The 20,936-nt window shown below is 39.8% G+C and overlaps 2 protein-coding genes across 11 annotated transcripts in view; one reads left to right on the plus strand and one right to left on the minus strand.

Annotated features, from left to right (window-relative positions):
- The window catches only part of LOC126997959 (protein unc-13 homolog 4B-like), a 42,347-nt gene extending 33,379 nt beyond the window's left edge, over positions 1–8,968 (plus strand). For 4 of the 8 annotated variants that reach the window (XM_050859220.1, XM_050859219.1, XM_050859223.1 and 1 more), the window contains 5 exons: positions 110–240; positions 3,726–3,922; positions 4,278–4,471; positions 4,736–4,800; positions 5,681–8,968. In XM_050859220.1, coding sequence (XP_050715177.1) covers positions 110–240; positions 3,726–3,922; positions 4,278–4,471; positions 4,736–4,800; positions 5,681–5,701 — 608 coding nt within the window. In that variant the 3' untranslated portion in view covers positions 5,702–8,968. Of the gene's footprint in view, positions 1–109; positions 241–3,725; positions 3,923–4,277; positions 4,472–4,735; positions 4,801–5,680 lie in introns of those variants that run through there. The other 4 variants (XM_050859224.1, XM_050859222.1, XM_050859221.1 and 1 more) reach the window with 3 other exon arrangements.
- Positions 8,969–9,273: 305 nt separating this feature from the next.
- Positions 9,274–18,849, minus strand: LOC126997961 (phytanoyl-CoA dioxygenase, peroxisomal-like). 3 transcript variants are annotated; one of them, XM_050859227.1, is made up of 9 exons: positions 18,778–18,849; positions 13,034–13,116; positions 12,091–12,257; positions 11,800–11,968; positions 11,259–11,395; positions 10,718–10,844; positions 10,428–10,562; positions 9,979–10,119; positions 9,274–9,836 (listed from the first exon to the last, which is right to left on the minus strand). In XM_050859227.1, the coding sequence occupies exons 2-9, from the start codon at positions 13,094–13,096 to the stop codon at positions 9,783–9,785; spliced, it is 993 nt and encodes a 330-aa protein (XP_050715184.1). In that variant the 5' UTR covers positions 13,097–13,116; positions 18,778–18,849; the 3' UTR covers positions 9,274–9,782. The 3 variants fall into 3 exon arrangements, with proteins under 3 accessions (XP_050715184.1, XP_050715183.1, XP_050715185.1); XM_050859226.1 differs by lacking the exon at positions 18,778–18,849 and adding an exon at positions 13,420–13,503; XM_050859228.1 differs by lacking the exon at positions 18,778–18,849 and adding an exon at positions 13,390–13,445.
- Between the last annotated feature and the right edge of the window lie 2,087 nt (positions 18,850–20,936).

Genomic DNA, 20,936 nt, shown 5'->3' on the forward strand with positions numbered 1-20,936 from the left:
GCATAATTGCCATTCTACATTCCACATCCATATCTCTGATGCATATGACAGAGTTAGGAGGAGGGTACTTCTCCTTATACCTTTAGTAAGGTTTTACTATGGCCCACAGCATACCAGGCACTTGAAAAGACTCTGAACAACTTGAAGCTACCAACAGAGTCCCTCATTACCAAGTACTACAAAGAACGCCACGATGAACTGCAGAGGGCCCACTCCTGTGTCGCTGAGCTGTCGGTGAGGGTGAGTGCTCATGGGGCTCAGTGCACGGCTACATCACTGGGAAATACGACCAAGGAGAATCATGGTGCTACCTTTATTTCCTGAAACACTTGCATGGGAGCATTTGTTTGTCTCAGTGCAAGTTGTTTATTTTTTACTAATGTGCTGCATGTATGTTGGGATTTTTGTTTTTATTTCCCCCCATATCTTGTCACTGTCCATCTGTTTGTCAGTTTGTTTGTCTGTCTTACCATTGCCAAAATATCTAAATAATGATTGGCATACAGTCACCAATTATGCAGGAGAACATCCACGGCTGAATATCTCAAACTGGTAAAAGTCCAATAAAAACTGACCGAATGATGGTGAACAAATTATAAAAACAGAATGAATCACTTGGTGCCTACATGGAAACCCCCACCTGTGCTCCGAGGGCATGGTTGTGTGCGTATTTACTTTTTTTTTTTTTTTTTTTTTTTTCACATGAACTATGCTCATGGGGTCTTGTCTCTTGAATCTGAATTGGTCAAACTTAACTTTAAGCTTTTTCAATTTTTGGGTTTGAAACACCTCTTTATCCCAGCTGTTCTAGTGATCAGTGCACCTATTGGGAAAGCCATATTTCTTGATATCTTAAATATTGTCAATCTCCACTTCTTTTCATGTCTCTTAGTTGCTTTCCTTCCCTTTGTGTATGTGTATTTTTTTTGTATTTTTTTTTTATTTATTTATTTTATTTTTTATTTTTTTTACAACAAAGGAGGCAGCTCAAGGGCACAAGAAAACGGAAACAATAATAAAAAAAATGCCCGCTACTCGCTGCTCCTAAAAAAGAATCAGAAGAGGTGGCCGAAAGAGAGGTCAATTTCGGGAGGAGAGGTGTCCTGATACCCTCCTCTTGAAAGAGTTCAAGTCGTAGGCAGAAGGAAATACAGATGAAGGAAGGTTGTTCCAGAGTTTACCAGCGTGAGGGATGAAAGAGTGAAGATGCTGGTTAACTCTTGCATAAGGGGTTTGGACAGTATAGGGATGAGCATGAGTAGAAAGTCGTGTGCAGCGGGGCCGCAGGAGGGGGGGAGGCATGCAGTTAGCAAGTTCAGAAGAGCAGTCAGCATGGAAATATCGATAGAAGATAGAAAGAGAGGCAACATTGTGACGGAATTTAAGAGGAAGGAGACTATCAGTAGGAGGAGGAGAGCTGATGAGACGAAGAGCCATAGACTCCACTCTGTCCAGAAGAGCTGTGTGAGTGGCGCCCCCCAACACGTGAGATGCATACTCCATACGAGGGTGGACAAGGCCCCTGTATATGGATAGCAACTGCGTGGGGGAGAAGAACTGGCAGAGACGATACAGAACGCCCAACCTCGAGGAAGCTGATTTAGCGAGAGAGGAGATGTGAAGTTTCCAGATGAGATTTTGAGTAAAGGATAGACCGAGGATGTTTAGTGTTGAAGATGGTGATAGCTGAGTGTTGTCGAAGAATAGGGGATAGGTGTTTGGAAGATTGTGTCGAGTTGATAGGTGGAGAAATTGAGTTTTTGAGGCATTGAAGGACACAAGGTTCCTTCTGCCCCAATCGGAAATGATAGCAAGGTCTGAGGTTAAGTGTTCTGCAGCCTCCAGTCTGGAGTCGTGCACTTCCTGTTGAGAGGGTCTTCTATTGAAAGAAGTTGAATAATGCAGGGTGGAGTCGTCGGCGTATGAGTGGACAGGACAGTTTGTTATGGAAAAAAGATCATTGATGAATAACAGGAAGAGAGTGGGTGATAGGACAGAGCCCTGTGGAACACCACTGTTGATAGGTTTAGGGGAAGAACAGTGACCGTCTACCACCACAGAGATAGAACGGCCGGAAAGGAAACTGGAGATAAAGGAACAGAGAGAGGGATAGAATCCGAAAGAGGGCAGTTTAGAAAGCAAAGACTTGTGCCAGACTCTATCGAAGGCTTTCGATATGTCTAGCGCAACAGAGAAAGTTTCACCGAAACGGCTAAGAGAGGATGACCAAGAGTCAGTTAAGAGAGCAAGAAGATCGCCAGTAGAACGCCCCTTGCGGAACCCATACTGGCGATCAGATAGAAGGTTAGAAGTGGAAAGGTGCTTTTGAATCTTCTGGTTAAGGATTGATTCAAAAGCTTTAGATAGACAGGAAAGTAAAGCTATAGGGCGGTAGTTTGAGGGATTGGAATGGTCACTCTTCTTAGGCACAGGCTGTACAAAGGCATACTTCCAGCAGGAAGGAAACGTAGATGTTGATAGGCAGAGATGAAAGAGTTTGACCGGGCAGGGTGTCAGCACGGAAGCACAGTTTTTTAGGACAATAGGAGGCACTCCATCAGGTCCATAAGCCTTCTGAGAGTTGAGGCCAGAGAGGGCATAGAAAACATCATTTGGAAGAATCTTAATAACAGGCATAAAGGAGTCAGAGGGGGGATGAGTTGGAGGAATATGCCCAGAATCGTCCAAGTTGGAGTTCTTACAGAAAGTTTGAGCGAAGAGTTCAGCCTTAGAGACAGATGAGACGGCAGTGCTGCCGTCAGGGTTAAGGAGAAGAGGGAAAGAGGAAGAAGTGAAATTGGAGGAGGTATTTTTGGCTAGATGCCAGAAGTCATGACATTTTCTATTGATAAAAGAAGTTTTGGTAAGTCGGAGAATAGATTTGGCACGATTCCGGGCTGAAATGTAAAGGTCATAGTTAGCGGGAGTTCGAAGGCTCTGGAACCTTTTGTGAGCTGCCTCTCTATCTTTAATAGCACGAGAACAAGTATGATTAAACCAAGGCTTTTTAGCATGCTCATCCCTATACTGTCCAAACCCCTTATGCAAGAGTTAACCAGCATCTTCACTCTTTCATCCGTCACGCTGGTAAACTCTGGAACAATCTTCCTTCATCTGTATTTCCTCCTGCCTACAACTTGAACTCTTTCAAGAGGAGGGTATCAGGACATCTCTCCCCCCGTATTTGATCTTGCTTTTGCCCACCTCTTGTTTCTTTTTAGGAGCAGCGTGTAGCGGGCTTTTTTTTAATATTGTTTTCTTTTTTTGTGTGCCCTTGAGCTGCCTCCTTTGTTGTAAAAAAAAAAAAAAAAAAAAAAAGTAGAGAAAGAACGTGGAATGTATGCCTCCATTCCAGAGACAATCACCTCTGAGATGTATGTTTTTAATGTCATGTGCATGTAGCTTTCTTTAGAGAGCATGCTGAACTTCTTTGGTGTTAAAGGAGACATGGACTGTGAGGATACTGGAGGGTCTTTAGTAGCCTTGCAGCACCCCTCACTCCCCACCAATGGCTCATGTCTGTTGTAGCAGGTGTCTAGTTGCCTACTCCCTAGATTAGTTTTGAGATATTGCTCTTTCTGTCTTGATATTGGGAAACTTTTCTCCTTTAGGCCTTTCATCATTAGAAGTGGGGTAGAAGGAATCATGATAAACCTGTTTTATTTAGGCATTCTCGCACTTGTCTTCCAGAGGCAATTTTGACAATGGCATAATTTTCTCCCCAGCCATTTTTCATGAAAAGTGGGAAGCTGGTCATAGAAATCATCATGGTGAAGAATAACATCAGCTCCTCAAGGAAGCCGCCTAACACTCAGGTGGCAGTCACGTTGGTGCCGAATGATTTGTTCCGTGGGGTCCTGAACGCCAAGACAAAGGTCCAGCGAAAGACTGCAACTCCGCAATTTGAGGAAATATTTGAAGTGTAAGTTAGCTTTTCTCAGTGGAGCCATTTGTCATTCATTCAGATTAAAGTACAGAAGTGTCCCAAATATAGGGGTTAAAGAAGGATGTAAAGGAAATCTGAGCTAGATAATTACCATCATTATATGGAAATACATTCTGTCCAAACCAGTGTCAGGCCGTGGCCAGCCGCTGCCAGTGCCCCTCAGGAGCCTGCTGCTGCCATGGAGCTACACATAGAAAAGTTACACACAAACAAACAAAATGTCTAGCTAATTGGAAGAAGGCAGTGCCCTGATAAACATTTTTTGTTGTCACAGTTGTGCAACAAGGATTAATTTACTCTTTGAATTGATGAAGAACAATTTTACTTTCAGCACCATAAATCCAACTGATCCTGGAGTAAGGGCCGGCTTCCTCCAGTTCTTGCTCAGGTCCCACTACCTGCTGCAGAGTGAGGTCATCGGAGAGGCTCTGTTGCCCCTGGAAAATATTCCTTCTGTGGACACACCAAAAGCCAGTGACATCAAGAACAAATGCTTGAAAATGAACATGCCAAAAAGTAAAGTTGGTAAGTTTTGAAAGATGTTACATTTCATATCATCATCATCACCATTCATCATCATTGTACTTTTCTGTGTGATCAGAACCCTCTTTCAAAGCTTTGGTGGGTGCCCAAGAAATAATGAGAATAGTTGTGTATATTTTCACTTTGTTGAATATGCTACAGATGAGAATGTCCAGGAAAACAGGATATAAAATGGAATACACTGTATTATGATACCTTCAAATATTAACAAGTTTGAAAGGTTTATTGTTACTTGTATTTTTGCAGATTATGAAGCAGCTAACGCTCTCAAATACAGAACCTGGGATAGAAGGGCACAACTGTTCCTGCAAGTAAGTCTGCCGAGTCAATTTCATCAAGATTTTATTTTTTGTAACACGTCCAAAAACACCTGAAAAATATTAGAAGATACAAGATATTAATTTTACTTATATGAAGCATATTACTTTACCTCAGAAGTCAGGATTAAATTCAGAAATCATTTAAAAGAAATCATCTGTGACCTGTTGAGCCACATGGATTGGATTTTACTTCACTGATTGTACAGCTTAGGTGTCAAAAGATGAGAACCATGATATGAGGTGTCCAGAAACAAAGGGGCAGCCATGCTATTTTTATAGTTTTCAGTTGTGGGTACTGTCATGCGTGTGTAGCCCTCCTCTGCTGAATGGTATAGGTAGCAGAGGGAAAATCAACCATCTGGAGGGTGTACTGAGGGATCAAGACAGAGCGATATAAACAAAGTTGGGAAACATTAAACCTAATTATCATGAAAATTACTTTTGGTATGGATGACCCTTTAATTCTAGATGCCTCATGTGACTGCTGCTTAATATATTTACTTATTCTTCTTCTTTTTCTTCTCGTTTAACATCCTTATTTTCCCTTATGGGGTTGGACGGGCTGTGAGTCTCTCCCGCCCTTGATGATCGTATACCCTCTCCTCTCTGATGTTCATCCTTCTCATGTCTTCCTTCACATAGCTTTATATATTTACTATTTTATACAAACCATTCCAGTTGGTATTTATATCAGGAAAGAAGGTACCCTGGAAAACTGAACTGATGTACGAATAAAGAATACTCATGATCTATATTCTCAGTGTTAAAGCATAATTTTTTCCCTTATATGAATATTGATGGAAATGATTCATATATGTTGGCATTCAAACCTTATGAACTATTAATAATTTAGTTTTTTATTTTATTTCAGAGGATGTCTTTGAGAAATTGAGGGACTGAGATTCCTGAAAAAGATTTGAAAGTACCAAAGATATATATGGCTTTATCATCAGCAGACCCTATTGTAATTGATGCAAAACTCACCGTGCAAGAAAAACTGTGATAGTCTTACCTGATCTAGTTTATGAAAATGTCAACACAAGAGCTTTCAAGTCTAAGCTGCAGCAATAAGCTGGCAGCTGAGTCCAGGATCTTTTTTTCTGTCTGTGGGCTAGGCAGAAATGGAAGCTTCTCTCATAGAGGTAAGATATATAGAATGTGATACACATATTGGTTGTGAACTATGTATTTGTAAGATGGTAGTCAGCAATATTAACATGTAGACTTGTAGTATGTAGATGTAGTGTGCATATTTAGGGTCATTTTGTAAGCAGAAGTGGGCCAAGAGTGAATGAGCTGCAAAAAGTAGAAGAGGAGTTTAATGGAAATGAGGTACAGGGGGGTCGCCTGATATGCGAACTTGGGATATGTGAACCACCTCATATGCGACCTCCTTCCTCCCTCCCTCCCCCCCTTGGGGGGTGGAGCACGTGGGAGCGGTGACTTGACTCGGTAGTCAGAGAAAAGTTTTTTTTTCATTCATTTCATGTTCCCGACTTCGCTAACATCCATTTCCTACCAAATAATGAACTTGCTGTTACTCACTTCCCGAAGGAAGGGAAATAAACAATGGCGCAATCTGGCAACTCTACTCTGTGAGACGGCTCCACGTGTTCTCTTCATCAGTACGTCTAAAGCAGCTATTGCTCTCACAAGCTGTGTCTGTGCTATGTGCAAGCTAGCCTGTGGGCTATTGTTGTTGCTGTTGTTGTTATTATGGCGCCTCCAAAGAACTCGAAAAAGCAGTTTATTACGTTGGTAAATGTGGCTGACCGCCCATATACCATTATTTACATGCTTTTTAAGGTTCCTAATATGCGAATTTGCGATATGCGAGGCTTTGAACCGCCCATATTCTCGCATATTAGACGACCCCCCTGTATATTCATTCTTAGCAGGTGTCACCAGTGATAGGGTCATAGGACCCACGAAGCTTGAGCTATTCTCTCAATTATCGTAAATTACCTGTGTTTCTCTGGGACTTCCAACAATTACACTTCAATATAATAAGTGACACTATTGTTGATAAGAATATAGCTGATCATTTTCGTTGTTTTATTTATTGGTAAACGAGAGAAAATATAAATGCTGTCCGGCAGCCTCTCCTCATCCAAAATCGTTCTTGTATGAAAGACCTGTGAAATCAAGCAGATATGAGCTTTTGAAAAATATTATTTACATTACATTGCTTTGGGTGCATCGGTGTCGCCTTTGGTGAAATTTATCAAAAACATTTGGGTGCCAGGCATCTCGGCAGAAAGCGACCCTCCTTTGTCTTTTGTCCATGTGTGACACTGGCTTCTGTCCAATAGTATTTCCCTCCACCCACAACTTCTGGCTTTAAACGCCATCACCTTTGACGTGCCCACGTTATAATATGCTGGGAGCGGAAGACGGTGACCTCACTGAGACACAAACAAACTGCCTAACCAGCCTCAATGCCCTAATGTTTTTGATAAATTTCATCGAAGGCGGCACTGATACACCCATGGCAAGTAGGCCCACTCAGCAAATACTGTAATGTAAATAGATTTTTTTTTCAAAAGTCCATTTTTGCTTGATTTCACAGGGCTTTCATGCAAGAACGATTTTGGATGAGGAGAGGCTGTCGGACAGCATTTATATTTTTGTCGTTTACCAATAAATAAAACAACGAGAATGATTAGCTATATTATTATTAATAATAGTGTCACTTATTATATTGAAGTGTAATTGTTACAAGACCCATAGAAACACAGGTAATTTACGATAATTGAAAGAATAGCTCAAGCTTCATGGGCCCTGTGACCCAATACCCGCTGGCTGGCAGGAGACAAACAAACATCAAGAGTCTGCAAGAGGCTGGTAGACCTATTCAAGGCAGCACCTGTGAACCTAACCCCACCCAATCTCATAATCCATTAGTTTATCTAACCTTTTCTCGAATGTATCCATCATATTGGCACTCACAACTTGACTGCCAAGCCTGTTCCACTATACCTGGATGTGTGATAAGCTCTGTGATAGATGATGAAAGTGAAAGAATTTAAAAACATGGAAACAGCTCTAAGTATGGGAACATGGATGGATAAATGAAGGGAAAGCAGCCACAGAGTCAGTCGAGAGAGTCATTAGATGTAGAAATGTAAGCATGGATGCAAAAAGCAGGCTAAGGAATTGTTTAGTTCAGTCAATCTAGAACCCCCTTTCCCAACCCTGGGGTCGACAAGACCTCAAAATATCAAACATGGTGTTAATAATTGTACTAACACATATACAACTAAACTAGTGGGATCACAGTCATGTCTAGAGACACATGATTGGGGTTGCCTGAAAAAAAGGTTGGGAACCACTGATCTAGACCATTGCAGTGTCTCAGGAAAGGATATGGGCATTGGAAATGAGTTACATGGGGAGGGTATGTGGTTTGAAGAGGTGAGCTGAAGTGTTATGGATTGAGATCAAGAAGTGTTGAATGTGAAGTGGTTGAAGGGTTAACTCAAAATTCACTGGGATGGTTGGGCTGTTATGAAAATGCAATATGGTAATTCTTATGAAGAGGGTAAATGACAGTCAAATAATTGGGCAGGGGTTGGTAGGGAAACTACAAGTAAGGTGGATTGATGTGATGGAGAAATACATAGACAGAGGTGGAAAGGGGGATGTAAATGTAGCAAAAAGGGAGTGTATTAACAGGATATACTTGAGACTTCTGCCATGGCCACCCACTCAAGGGAAGTTCCTAGAAGGACCAGGGCATCAGAACTATAGATAGATATTATGTATATCTTACAGTAGCAATAATATAAAAGAATCTCACTTCATTGTTAATACATTTTGTAACCAATTACAGTGTACTTAAAAACAATATGCTTTCATTCATGATTTCTCATATGTCGAAATATCGTCTTATGAATATGATGGGCATTAAATTGATGTAATTATGGTATGAAAACTTAATATCCTGAGAAATACAATAAATATTTTTTTATCAAACTTTGGGTTGTCTCAGACCCATTGGAAGGCTGTGTTACTTCAGGGCAGTAAGTTGTGGCTTTAGAAGGTTGTATCCTTATATTGTAACATGTATCATAATAATTTAATAGTAGATTAACTCTTGTTAGTAATTTGTATTCTGCACCTCTATTTGATTATACCATTGATAAAAAGTAACATTTTGTGCAGTTGTATTATTTACCCTCATAGCTTACCCATTTTTTATTTTAGTGTATAGTACTCTTGTTTGAAGGTGTACTTTATTATTATTATTATTATTATTATTATTTATTTATTTATTTTTAGTTTCACTTATATGCATGAGGATGGAGAACCTTTGCCTGACTACTTGTGCATGCAATGTGTAGTTTACTTTGAATATTAAATTTTGGTTTACTAAATTGGAATGAAAATTATTTTAAAGGTGTTTGTGATTAATATAGTTAAAATTATAAACTATTCTGTCACAAGGGATAGTATAAAGCAAAGTTTACTATATAATATATATTTTGCAATATACAACCCAATCTTACATAGTATTTACTCTGCAAATGCAGGATTTATGTTCTATCAGCCACACATAAGGTATTCCTGCATGATTAATTTCACAAACTGACTCAAGCTTACTCACCAGATTTATTAGAAGGAAGGAATATAAGATGAAGGAGAGGTGAGCAAAGATCCGTGCTTGACCACATGACTTTCTCAGATAAAACACACCTATTGAAGTGGCTTAACTAAAGTGATATTTGCATATGTTTACAAAGTGTATTATGTACTTTTACACTGTTCTTTATATGAATGGTTAAACTAAAAGTTTACCCATCATAATGAATAACATAATACACAGAGTATATTATGTACTTTTGCATTGTTCTTTATATGAATAGTTGAACTAAGAGTTTACCTATCATAATGAAGAGCATAATAAATCACAGATTATGTATTAGGGTTACATGTTCAACCTCAAGAGGTATTTGCCACATGCCAAGGAAGCACTACAGATTGACTTTAACGCCTCGCACCAAACGATTTCTGACTCTCCAAAGATCCTGAAAATATAATAAAATCATATAATTATAATATAAAGAGAAAGTATATTCATTTTTTTATTTGTTAACCATGCTCTTAAGGATTTCTTGCCACAGCACAAAACTTTGCACAAACTTATTTCCAAAACTTGTCATAACTTGCCTTGAAATCTAAGTTTTCAACCCCTCGCTTCCTGGCAAGCTCTTCTACTTCCTTGGCAATGTTCTCCTGGGACGTGCCTCGAACGTCAATGTACTCACACTCAGAGGCAGCGTAGTGGCAGGAAATGGCCTTGCGGAAGTGCTGCAAAGTGTTGCTAATCTTAGCCTACTACCTGACAATAACTGTGACTTTAGATTCATTTCACTACATGTGCTCACAAAATAAAGTATGCCACTATTTTCTGACCCCTTTCTCCTATGACCTTTACTTTCATAATAGTCTTTATCAGTTTCACATCTTTTATTAACTACCCTTCCCCACAATGGTTCTAATTTTGTACTGGCATGTGATTTTTGGACATCACTACCCCCTCCTTTTTTAATGCAGTTACTATCATGTGACAAAACATTCAACAAAGAGTTGATAAGAAGAAAAACAAAAGTCTGTACCTGTGTCTTGTTGTCTCCAGAGCCATGAAGGAGTATTGGGTGGAAGAAGACAGTATCTCCTTTCTCCATAGACAGCATTGTCTTGGGAACATCATCATACCCCTTCACTCCATGGTACATCTTGTTGACACCATTCTAAGTAGGGGAAATCATAGTTAGCCACTGTTTATAAATTAACGTGTCTCCATTAACACTCATGGATGTAGCAGTATATTTACATAATGTGCAGTAGACATACATTATGATATATCAAGGGGGATTAAGATACAAATATTCAATTATTAGCTTACTATCCACTCAGGGTATTCATGAGGCTCCAGGACTCCCTTGTGGGACCCTGGAACAACAAAGAGGCAGCCGTTGTCAGTGTTTATCTTCTCCATGGCAGTCCAGGCACACACGATGCGGTTGGCAGGCCTGTGAACAAAAAGTGGAGGTAAGAACCAAAGACAACCTAAGCTCAAAGTGCAAAGGTTGCACATGATTGATTTTATCATAATGTGAGCAGCAACTCCATTCACCATGTGCTGACACTTCATACATTTAGTTATTGCCTCTATTAACCTCACATATCATAGTTTAAAGTAGACATGGATTTACTAAACTTATTGATATATTTAGCTTTTTTAATAATGTAGCATTATCTGGAGGGGACTAGGTTGTTATTTGGGTGAGGTTACACTTTTTGGTTAGGTGTGTTTCATTGGTGGCCAGAGCAGTGTGAAAATGCAATGCAATGGTTTATCATTTACTTTTGTTCCCCTAGAAAAGATCGATTTCACCCTTTCTTCTCCATTCAAAACCACACATTAGCCAGCCTAGAGCAGAGACCTGAAGGGGAAGTAGTGGAGGTCCTGGTGCATGGGGTGGCGGGAGGTGAGGGTGCCTGGGTCGGGGGGCTTGTTGATGAGCATGGTGTGCATGGCCATGATGTTCGGGCCCGTGAAGCACTCCACATAGTCCAGGACCTGCACACACCATAACCAGCATTGTAATCACCAGTGAGCAACCTTGATACAAACTCAGTTCCATTCACCCCAAATTCTCATACGTCCCATGGCTATCTATGGCTAGCAAACTAATCCAGTAGCACTGTTCTTGCTTATTGGGGCTCATTTTATCTTTATGGCTTTGCACCTGCATCCGCCTTCACCAGCATTATGGTAAACAGTAAACCACCTCTCGATACAAGCCAAGTTCCATTCCCTTGAATTTCACTAATAGTTTACTATTCCTCTGGCTTATTAACTAATTCATAATTACTCATGCCTCCTATCTTTTCATAATGACACCTTATGGGCAAGCACCATATGATCTTTAATGTCTGGTATCAAATGTCATTAAATTGAACTGAAATGAACATATTCCTTACCTGGGGCAGCTGGCAGTGCTCAGAAAGAACTTCATCCCACACAAAGTCCTGAATCTTGTTGACCACTCGCTCCCCAGACACTCCAGTAACTCCTTTGAGGGAAACGTCCTTCATCTTGGTCATGCCGCCTGTCTCCACCCGCCCCTCAACCAGGTCTAGGAATCTCTCCCTGTTTATTGAATAGGTTGAGGATCACAGAGAGAATAAACACTTATTATTACAAAATTACAATGTGTAATAACTTGGAAATAACCTATCAAAGCACTCTGTTAAAATGTGTGAAAAACACACCTGAATCTATCAATTTTGTCAAACTCCACAAGATTTGGAATAACAAGGAAGCCATTCTCTTCGTAGAACTCCCGCTGAGCATGGGTGAGGCGAGGGTTGTCCAAGGTGTACTGGAAGGCTGCCTCATTGCCCTTGCTGAGACCCAGAGAGCTGATGGCCTGTGGGAGCTGACTTAAGAGTGAAGGAAAATGCAGAATCTTCTTGTGCCTCAACTGTGACAGTCAAGGTAAGTAATCAATCTATTCCTGTTTACCTTCTTTTAACATGATGTTTTCCTAACTCAGTTGATATCTTTAGTGTTCAAAGTCATAAAAAGGAATGCTAATGAAAAGCCTCCATATAAGGTAAAAATATATAAGTATTTCAACATTTTTCCCCCATTTCAATACATGTTCCATCTATGTGTATCAATGTAATTTGTCCCTATAAACTACAAAAGTAATAAGTGTTTTAAGATCTATTCAATAGCAGATTCCAAAAGAGGTATGTCTGCAACAGAGCAAACATTTTTTTTTCTTAACATTTCTGCCGTCTTCCTTGGCTCATGCTGTCCCCAGAAGCTCATCTTTGAGCCTCTCGTTTTTAGAGAGAGAATCTAGAGTCCAGACTGATAGGTGGTTTTCAGGACAGCATGTGGGTAGTCTTATGCCACTCAGTGGTAACTGAAAGATCCCAGCTGTGGCAGTGGGCAGGACTCAAACCCGCGTCCTTCTAGATGCAGCAGCGGAACACTAACCACTCAGCCACCGCCTCCCCATGGAAACTAATCCTTTCTATGTTGGTTTTTGGTGGAATTATTCCATATGAAAAAGGGGTGATATTTGGGCCTTGAATGTTTTGTCTCAACTAACAGCTCATATCAGGTTACCATGGACTACAAATGTTACTTTCCTTTCCCAAAAGTTTTGAGGCCATGTACTTGTAAACAGAAGATAAAGGATACAACAGCTGCTTGTTTAGTGCGGCCCAGGTGGCCGAATATTACTTTAATCCGTTCTTCAGCCATGGTGAAGCTGCCTCACATATCTGAAAAATTAAAATACAGGTTTAACTTAGAAAAGTTATAATAGTAGCTGACAAGTTACATAATTTAACAGGTTGAATAATATAACTACAACTGCTGAATTAAAGTTATAAAAACAAGAAGCTCATGCATAATACTGAGACAAAGCACATAATTATATTTCATTCTTTCTATCACAGTGATTACCAGACCCAAAGTAATGTACTGGTTATGTTCAGGTATCCCACCAAAACCAAAACTGCACTATTATCCAATTGTTTTGTTGTGGCACTGACATGTTCATGAAATATTCCATCAAGGCTCACCTCTTCCAAGACAAGCTACAACTCCAGGTGGCACTGTTAGTCTGCTAAATGAGGTCCCTCATCATCATATCAAGTTTATATAACAAAATATAAAGAGTACTTATCAGATAACTTATCACGATCAGCATGTAACATGAAAACAAACAACTGAGGCAGGTGCCAATTACTGTGAATATAAACTTGGTGCATTATTTTTCTAACATTCTTTTTGTGAATGGAACTATGTTGTTGAAACTAATGTTGGGTAGATGATGATTGTGTTGAAGTTATATTGTAAATATCCTCCCTAGCCATAGTATTTGATAACACAGAAGAAAATGACCTACAATATTATAATACAAGGCGGACATTGAACTGCTCATGTGAGTACAGAGTTCAAGTAGGAGAAAGAGAGCATGATATGGGAAAGTCTCTGAAGGTGGTGTTACTTTGTATCTGGATGTAGGTGAAAATATGATCTTGGTGTTTGAAGGAAAAGTGAGCCAGATATTACATTTAATTTAGTTTCCTTAACAGGTGTCTAGAAGAATAACGTTTAATGTTACATTGTAAATGAAGGTGTGGAAAACTGCATTAGTCAAAAGTTAATAAAGGAGCATGTTAGAGGAAGAAAAGTACATGAAACTAAGGGATGATGATGACAGGAAATGTAAATGTGACTAATAAATAATAATGGAAAAAAAATATTTTGTGTCACAGTCAGTGACCCAGCAAGGGAGGAATCCAATCTCCAACCTCCTTATAAGATAGGAACTACTCATGCCCTTTCCTTACCTCTCACAAAACAATGTGAAATGTGAAAACTTTTTTACTGCCCATGTATCAGACATGGACATAAAATGAAACAGACAAAACTTCAGGATTGCATTTATTTGTCATGTATGAAAGAAGTGTTGCTTAGGAGAGAATACAAGTGTTATGGAGTGGATGAAATCAAATGCTGTGATATAGTGTGGGTATAAAATGAAGGGGGAGAAGAGGCAAGAGAGATATAGGGGGAGATTTCATGAAAGTATTTTATGCAAAAAAAATAATGAAGTCATTTATATCCAAGCACTAGGCAGCATAGTTCATATAGTGGTAAATCATGAATTATATCAAACTGTAATGGGCAAAGTTAAATTATGAATAGGGGTGTTGTGTTAGTGTAAGTGATATTGAAGGGATGGTGGGGAGAGTCAGGAGTAAAGAGATGAAAATAAACAAGTGTAGGATGAGTTGAGGGCTGGAGCAAAATGTAAGTGAATAAAGCTACTAAAAATACACCCCTTGCATTGGGCTCCAGCCTCTGTCTCAAGTACCCACACATTCATCAAGTATAGAAATAGAGGAGTAAGAGAATGAGAACTCTGTGAATAAGGACTGTGTGAATGGAAAAGTACAATAGGGCCCCTCTTCAACACTACCTTGAAGTAGGTGTCTGAAAAACATGAAATGGGTACCCCTTTGAACTAACAGTTAAGGTTATCAGTCTTGTTTTTATTACGGAAGAATCTACGTCTTCCACTATCCTGGGGAGGGAGGTGTGTCAGATAAACCTTGACTGACAAAATGTAGATGAAGAGGACAGAAAAATATGAAATGATGTTCTACCACATGGCCAATGGGTTTGATGCGTGATGATTCAATTTATACTTTCAAAATTGTGTAAAATTACCTCCTACCATCAAAAATTAAGAGGGACTTAGACAAATCTTAGCCCTGTGTCAAGGTTCAGTGCATTGGCAGATCCAGGGGGGGACCCCCCCCCCTCCCCCCCTGGTCCTGAGCAAATACAGGACCACAAGCTCAAAAGTGCGCTGCGGCTATAGCAGTGCTTTTTCTCAGAGGAATCGGCCATCTCATTCAGATCTGAAGAGGAACACTGGCCGCCCAGAAATGCTTTGGCACCAAGACCAGTCATTATGCTCATTGATTCAGGTCAGTCCACCAGTTATTCAGGCGCAGGACTGACGAAAATGGCAAACCGGTAATGCTAATGCCCCTTCCACCTGCAAAAATCCTGGCATCTGGCCCCCCCCAAACTTTTTTCCTGGATCCGACCTGGTTCAGTGGGACATAGATGAGTACCAAGGCCATGTGCAGCTATGGAGTATGCTTCAAACTTCACCTTCATCTGGGCTAAGGCCTCAGCAGCCCCTCCCTTAAATCCAGCCATGGTTAAGAAAAGGTAAACATGCATAGGGTTTAAAGTCAATTTGAGATTTACATAGATTTACATAGAAATTCAGACCGTGCGGTCGTGTCCACTTATGTTTGTTCTCTAATGTGCGATCTTTGTGTTTTCAGCACTACAGTGTGTGTTCATTTTGGTTTACGAGTTTTTTGGTTTGCAAGCAAAATTTTGGAACGAATGAAGCTCATACACCAAGGTATAACTGTACTATTTTAGCACAGATGAATATCATTATTGGAAACGGCTACAAAAGCTCTTGAATGAATTTACTGCAGAAATTTCTGTAGACCTCTTAGATCAAATAATAACATTGTTGTGTAAATCCACCAGCCAATTTGACCCCTTAGTGGTCATCTCGACCTCAGGATCTATTTATAAACTAACAGAACCCCACCTTAACACAATGGATAGTAACCTATGGCTATTAACCCCATAATGACAATGATGCCACTGGCATCATTTAGTTTTATCAGACGTGGGCAATGAGCAGGACGCCAGCGCCGGAGAGCAAGAAGCTATCCGGAATTTGAAGGCAGCACGTAACTAGGTCTCTGTCGATGCTAAGTGACTAATTGGCACCTCTTTTGTTCCTTACAACCAATCTGTGCTAAAAATAGCCTACAGTTCCTGCCTACGCACCATGGTGTCTGCAGAGCGATTATGTTCCCTCTGCCGTCCTGTTTCGGCGGTCTTCCTTTAGTTTCTGCTCATTGTGTGCATGCTGAGTGTAGTCTTGACACCTCCACTGATATACGTGATGTTCTTGATGAACCAATATCTTTTTCACAGGAGTGTTCAGAAGAGTGGGAAGCGGAAGTTGGATTTTTTGAGGGAATCATGGAATTCCAGCTGAACGGTCTGTCCAAATCATAATCTGATTTCACAGTTGAGTTATACGAATGATTTTCTACAATTTTTATTAAATAAAATTCATTACAGAATGAAAAAAGTACAAAATTTTTTTATTTTTTTATTTTTCAAGCTTCACTGCAACTTCCTTTCCTTTAGTTTCTGCTCGTTGTGTGCATGCTGAGTGTAGTCTTGACACCTCCACTGATATACGTGATGTTCTTGATGAACCAATATCTTTTTCACAGGAGTGTTCAGAAGAGTGGGAAGCGGAAGTTGGATTTTTTGGGGGAATCATGGAATTCCAGCTGAACGGTCTGTCCAAATCATAATCTGATTTCACAGTTGAGTTATACGAATGATTTTCTACAATTTTTATTAAATAAAATTCATTACAGAATGAAAAAAGTACAAAAATTTTTATTTTTTTTATATTTCAAGTTTCACTGCAACTTTGGCTCTCTATAGGCAGTAAATTTTCCGGGTAAAATATTATAAACTATATTTTTCAGATTCCATCGTGATAAAATGAGAAACTTTTCTTCAAAAATTTTCCTGTACATCGCACTAGTATAAAGTTGGAATTTGGGGGAATCATGGAATTCCAGCCAAACAGTCAGTCCAAATCATAATCTACTTTCACAGTACAGTAGAGTTATAAGGATGCTTTCCTACAACTTTTATTCAATGAGATTCATTCCAAAATGAAAAAAAAAAAAAAAACATCTTTTTTATTTATTTATTTATTTTTTTTTTTTAATTTCACTGCAACTTTGGCGCCCTGTAGGCAGTAAATTTCCAGGTCAAAGATTATGAACTATATTTTACAGACTCCATCATGATAAAATGAGCAACTTTTCTTCAATATTTTTTTCTGTACGTCCCACCAGTAAAAAGTTGGAATTTTGGGGGAATCTTGGAATTCCAGCCAGATGAGACAACCTAGAAAGAAACGGATTTCACAGCAGGGTGCGCCAGAAATTTTTCTATAAAACACCTTTTAAGACGTTTTGTCAGTTTCAAAGTTCATTTTCCGCTGACTTTTGTGTTTGGGGGGATCTCCCGAGAAAAACTTTTGCTGTCAAAGGGGGTTAAGGGTAGTAAACCTGTTGCCAGAAATAGAGAAAGTTTCCACCAAATTCGCTCTAAGGGTTTCAAAGCAATTTTTCAGTGATAGAAAACAATTATTAAATATGTAATTTAGATCTGCTGCCTCAAAATAACATTTATATTTTGCAAGTATAGTTAAAGGCCAAAAATACATGCCCTTTGGCTATAATATGAAGGTACATGTGGTTAGAAATTAACCTGACCTAAGCATATTAACATAACCATGCCTGTATCGCTGATGCAAAATTGTGAATCGGGGCAGCTAGTGCAGTCCAGGGTGCAGTGGATAGGTTTGGCTATATTTGGTTTACTTTGGTTAGGTTTGGTTAAATTTTTTACCCATGCACATTATGTTTAAAGAGCATTTTTTTTTTTTTGGGGGGGGGGGGGCTCATTAACCATAATATGAATGCTTAAATGGTATATAGAGGCAGCACAGCTAAACTACATACCTATTGGTAACATTCCAGTACATTCACTGGGCTGCCAACCACCAGTGACAACATACAGCACAGCAGGAAGATTATCACGTATTTATCATAAAAAAATCTATTGAATCTAACCAAACTAAATATAAACTAACCTAATCTGACTCGTGTCGCGCTGCCAAAATGCAATAAACAGGAATGTATCCCTCAATAAATCACTAAAAACCATATTTAAAGAAATGAATATATCACAAACGAGTGATTTGCAACGGCAGAGCGATATGACGGTTTGCTGTATGTGCATGAGGTACTTCATATTGCACAAGAGTGTCCTTCAGTGAGATGGGTGAAAATTTAGCAAAATATTGAAAAAAAAAAAAAAGTATCCTATTCTACCCAATATGAAGTGTGTCTCTAAATTAAATTATATAACCCTAATGGTTGCCCCCCCCCCCCCCCCCCTCAACCAATGCAGCAAGGGACACACACAACACTAGAAATTATATCCTGCCTTCTTTTCCAAGCTTTCTATTAATCCCTTGCCTTATACTCCAGTGGGTCGGTATTCTCAGGTGCTACCGTCCCTCACACCAACAGTTTCTAGAGGCCCAAAGGGAAATGTCGGATTCTAAGGAGTTTTTTTTTTTAGGTTCATGGTAGAAAAGAAGGGTCAGACTACCACCAGGATCTACCATTAGGAATACCCCCTGATGTCCTGGGAAAGCCTTGTCAAATATGTGTAGGTGAAAAACGCTTCTACGATTTATTTTGTCAGGTGTTGGTGCGCGTACTCACCCCTTGGCACTGGCACTCCTCAAGGCCACTCGCTGCCTGCCGCCTGGAGGATTCGGCTGTGGCCAATTTATTTATTTATTTACAACTGTCTGAGTTGCCCAAAGGTTATTAGTCTTCCCCTTTTGTTAGTATTTCTTTATCATGAAGCTATTTTCTGCGTATGTGATTTTTTGTTTTATTTTGCAAGTGTAGGGAGAGGATATGGAGGCTATGCAATATCCCGTTGTTGTTATTCTCTCTCCCTTCTGGCCCACAGCAGTGTTCTGGGGAAGTAATTGGTGGCTACAGTCAGGGTATCCTGCAATTTGACAGGGCTGATGGCTGGTTATTATTACAGGATGCAAACCAACCAACCATGGCATTTCCCCCGACTGACTTGTCACTATAGCCTAGTCAGCCCAGGTAACAGTCACCTGCGTCAAAGAAAATGTCAACTGAAAGGAGAAGCAAATTTATTTTAAAGAATGATCGAGGAATGCTTCATACTTTTTCGCGTTTTCTATAAGATTGTCTACAGAACGCAAGAAGACAAGTGACATAAACATTGATTATTTTATATGATTTATAGCCTATAACAGTTTTCGTTTATCCGTGGTGCAGTGATTCGCGTGCCTATATAGCTACGAAACCAAAGGCCCGGCTTCGAATCCCGGCCCGGGCAATCAGCAGGCAGCTCATCCAGTTGTGCATTCTACCTGTTGGGTCGATAAACGGATAGTAGGGTACCCGGGGAAACCTGGGGAAGGCAGATTGTGGTAACCCGGATGTCACACTGGCCTAGGTTAATTGTCCCGGGGTAGTTTTTCCCATCACAGGCTCAAGGGTTAATGCGACGGAGATGAGCACCAAGGCCACGCGCAGCTATAGCTTGTGCCCCTAACTTTATCTTCACTTACATTAGTTTGGTGCTAAATTTTAAGGCACTCATATCCAAAAAAAGATTCGTTATAATTGGTATGTGTAGCGAAACTCATTGCGTTCATCCTGGTTCAAGTGTTAATGCTCTTCGGGTGCTCCGGTCTCAGGTTCGCTGCAGTGGCGTAACTTAGTACTTCAGGTTTATTTTCGTTAACATTCAGAACTGACTGATGATGCTACCGGCCATTTAAATACATGCTTTTATCAACACCTGCACGATAATTATATCCTTAAAATAGTGAAGAAAAGATTAAATTAATTAGAAAACTTAAATCTGATAAATTCTCAAATGGGGAGAATCAAGGTACCTTTGAGATGTTTGACAAATATTTTACACGCCCTTCTTTTATTTTTTTGTTGCTTTGTATTGCTTAGAAATATATGGCTTATCTGCTTCTCTTTCTTTATGATTAGTCCCTCGGGATATATTTGAGAATTAGTGAATTTAGCTCCATAGATGTCTTGATACTCCCTTTGACTTTGGCATATACACTCTCATTTAGTAAGGCTTTCGTAGAGGTTATGAGTATTTCCACGGGTAGCTTTATGAGGTTAATGATAGTTTGACTAGGCTTCTGCACCACGAACATGAAAAACAATCAAGATAACTAGATTGATCTCATTTATGCCCTTTGAAAATATTTGTTCAGAGCCAAAATCGTCTGTAAGAATACGGCTCTCGGCTTTAAGTTTTCTAATTAAACTTTTTATTTTATTTATTAAGCTAATAACGATGCATGCAGACAAAACACGACAGGAGAGATAAAAACACACACCATAAAAGGAAACACTGGTATCCGCTCATTCTCACTTATTTTTCTTTCACATCTTGGTGTAGTGGGGGCGGATGGTTACCTGTTTGCCACCCCCCGCCCCCCGCCCCCCTGGTAAGAGGAAATAAAGAGGTGAGGGTGAGGGGTTGAGGGGCATGGACAGGTGGTGGCCGGCGGAGTGGCGGTCATTAATTAGGCTCAGGTAATCTCACAGGCGGACATCGAAAGCACGCCAGGGGGGCTTTAATTACTGTGTGTGTGTGTGTGTGTGTGTGTGTGTGTGTGTGTGTGTGTGTGTGTGTGTGTGTGTGTGTGTGTGTGTGTGTGTTGTTTTTGTTGTTATTGTTGATTTGTGTCTTCCTTCTACGTATTATCATCATTATCATTATTATTATTATCATCAACACCATAATAATCTTCTTCTTCTTCATCTTCTTCTTCTTCTTCTTCTTCTTCTTCTTCTTCTTC

Source organism: Eriocheir sinensis, chromosome 13 (assembly GCF_024679095.1).
Source record: "Eriocheir sinensis breed Jianghai 21 chromosome 13, ASM2467909v1, whole genome shotgun sequence".
Classification (NCBI taxonomy): Eukaryota; Metazoa; Arthropoda; class Malacostraca; order Decapoda; family Varunidae; genus Eriocheir; species Eriocheir sinensis.

Bases quoted from the DNA above. Each gene is read 5' to 3' on its own strand.
- LOC126997961 (XM_050859227.1), bottom strand. From the start codon at position 13,096: ATGGCTGAAGAACGGATTAAAGTAATATTCGGCCACCTGGGCCGCACT. The intron at 12,258-13,033 runs GTATCCTTTATC...CTCTTAAGTCAG, and splicing joins GCACTAAACAAGCAGCTGTT to CTCCCACAGGCCATCAGCTC. The intron at 10,563-10,717 runs GTAAGCTAATAA...TCCCCTACTTAG, and splicing joins ATGAATACCCTGAGTGGATA to AATGGTGTCAACAAGATGTA.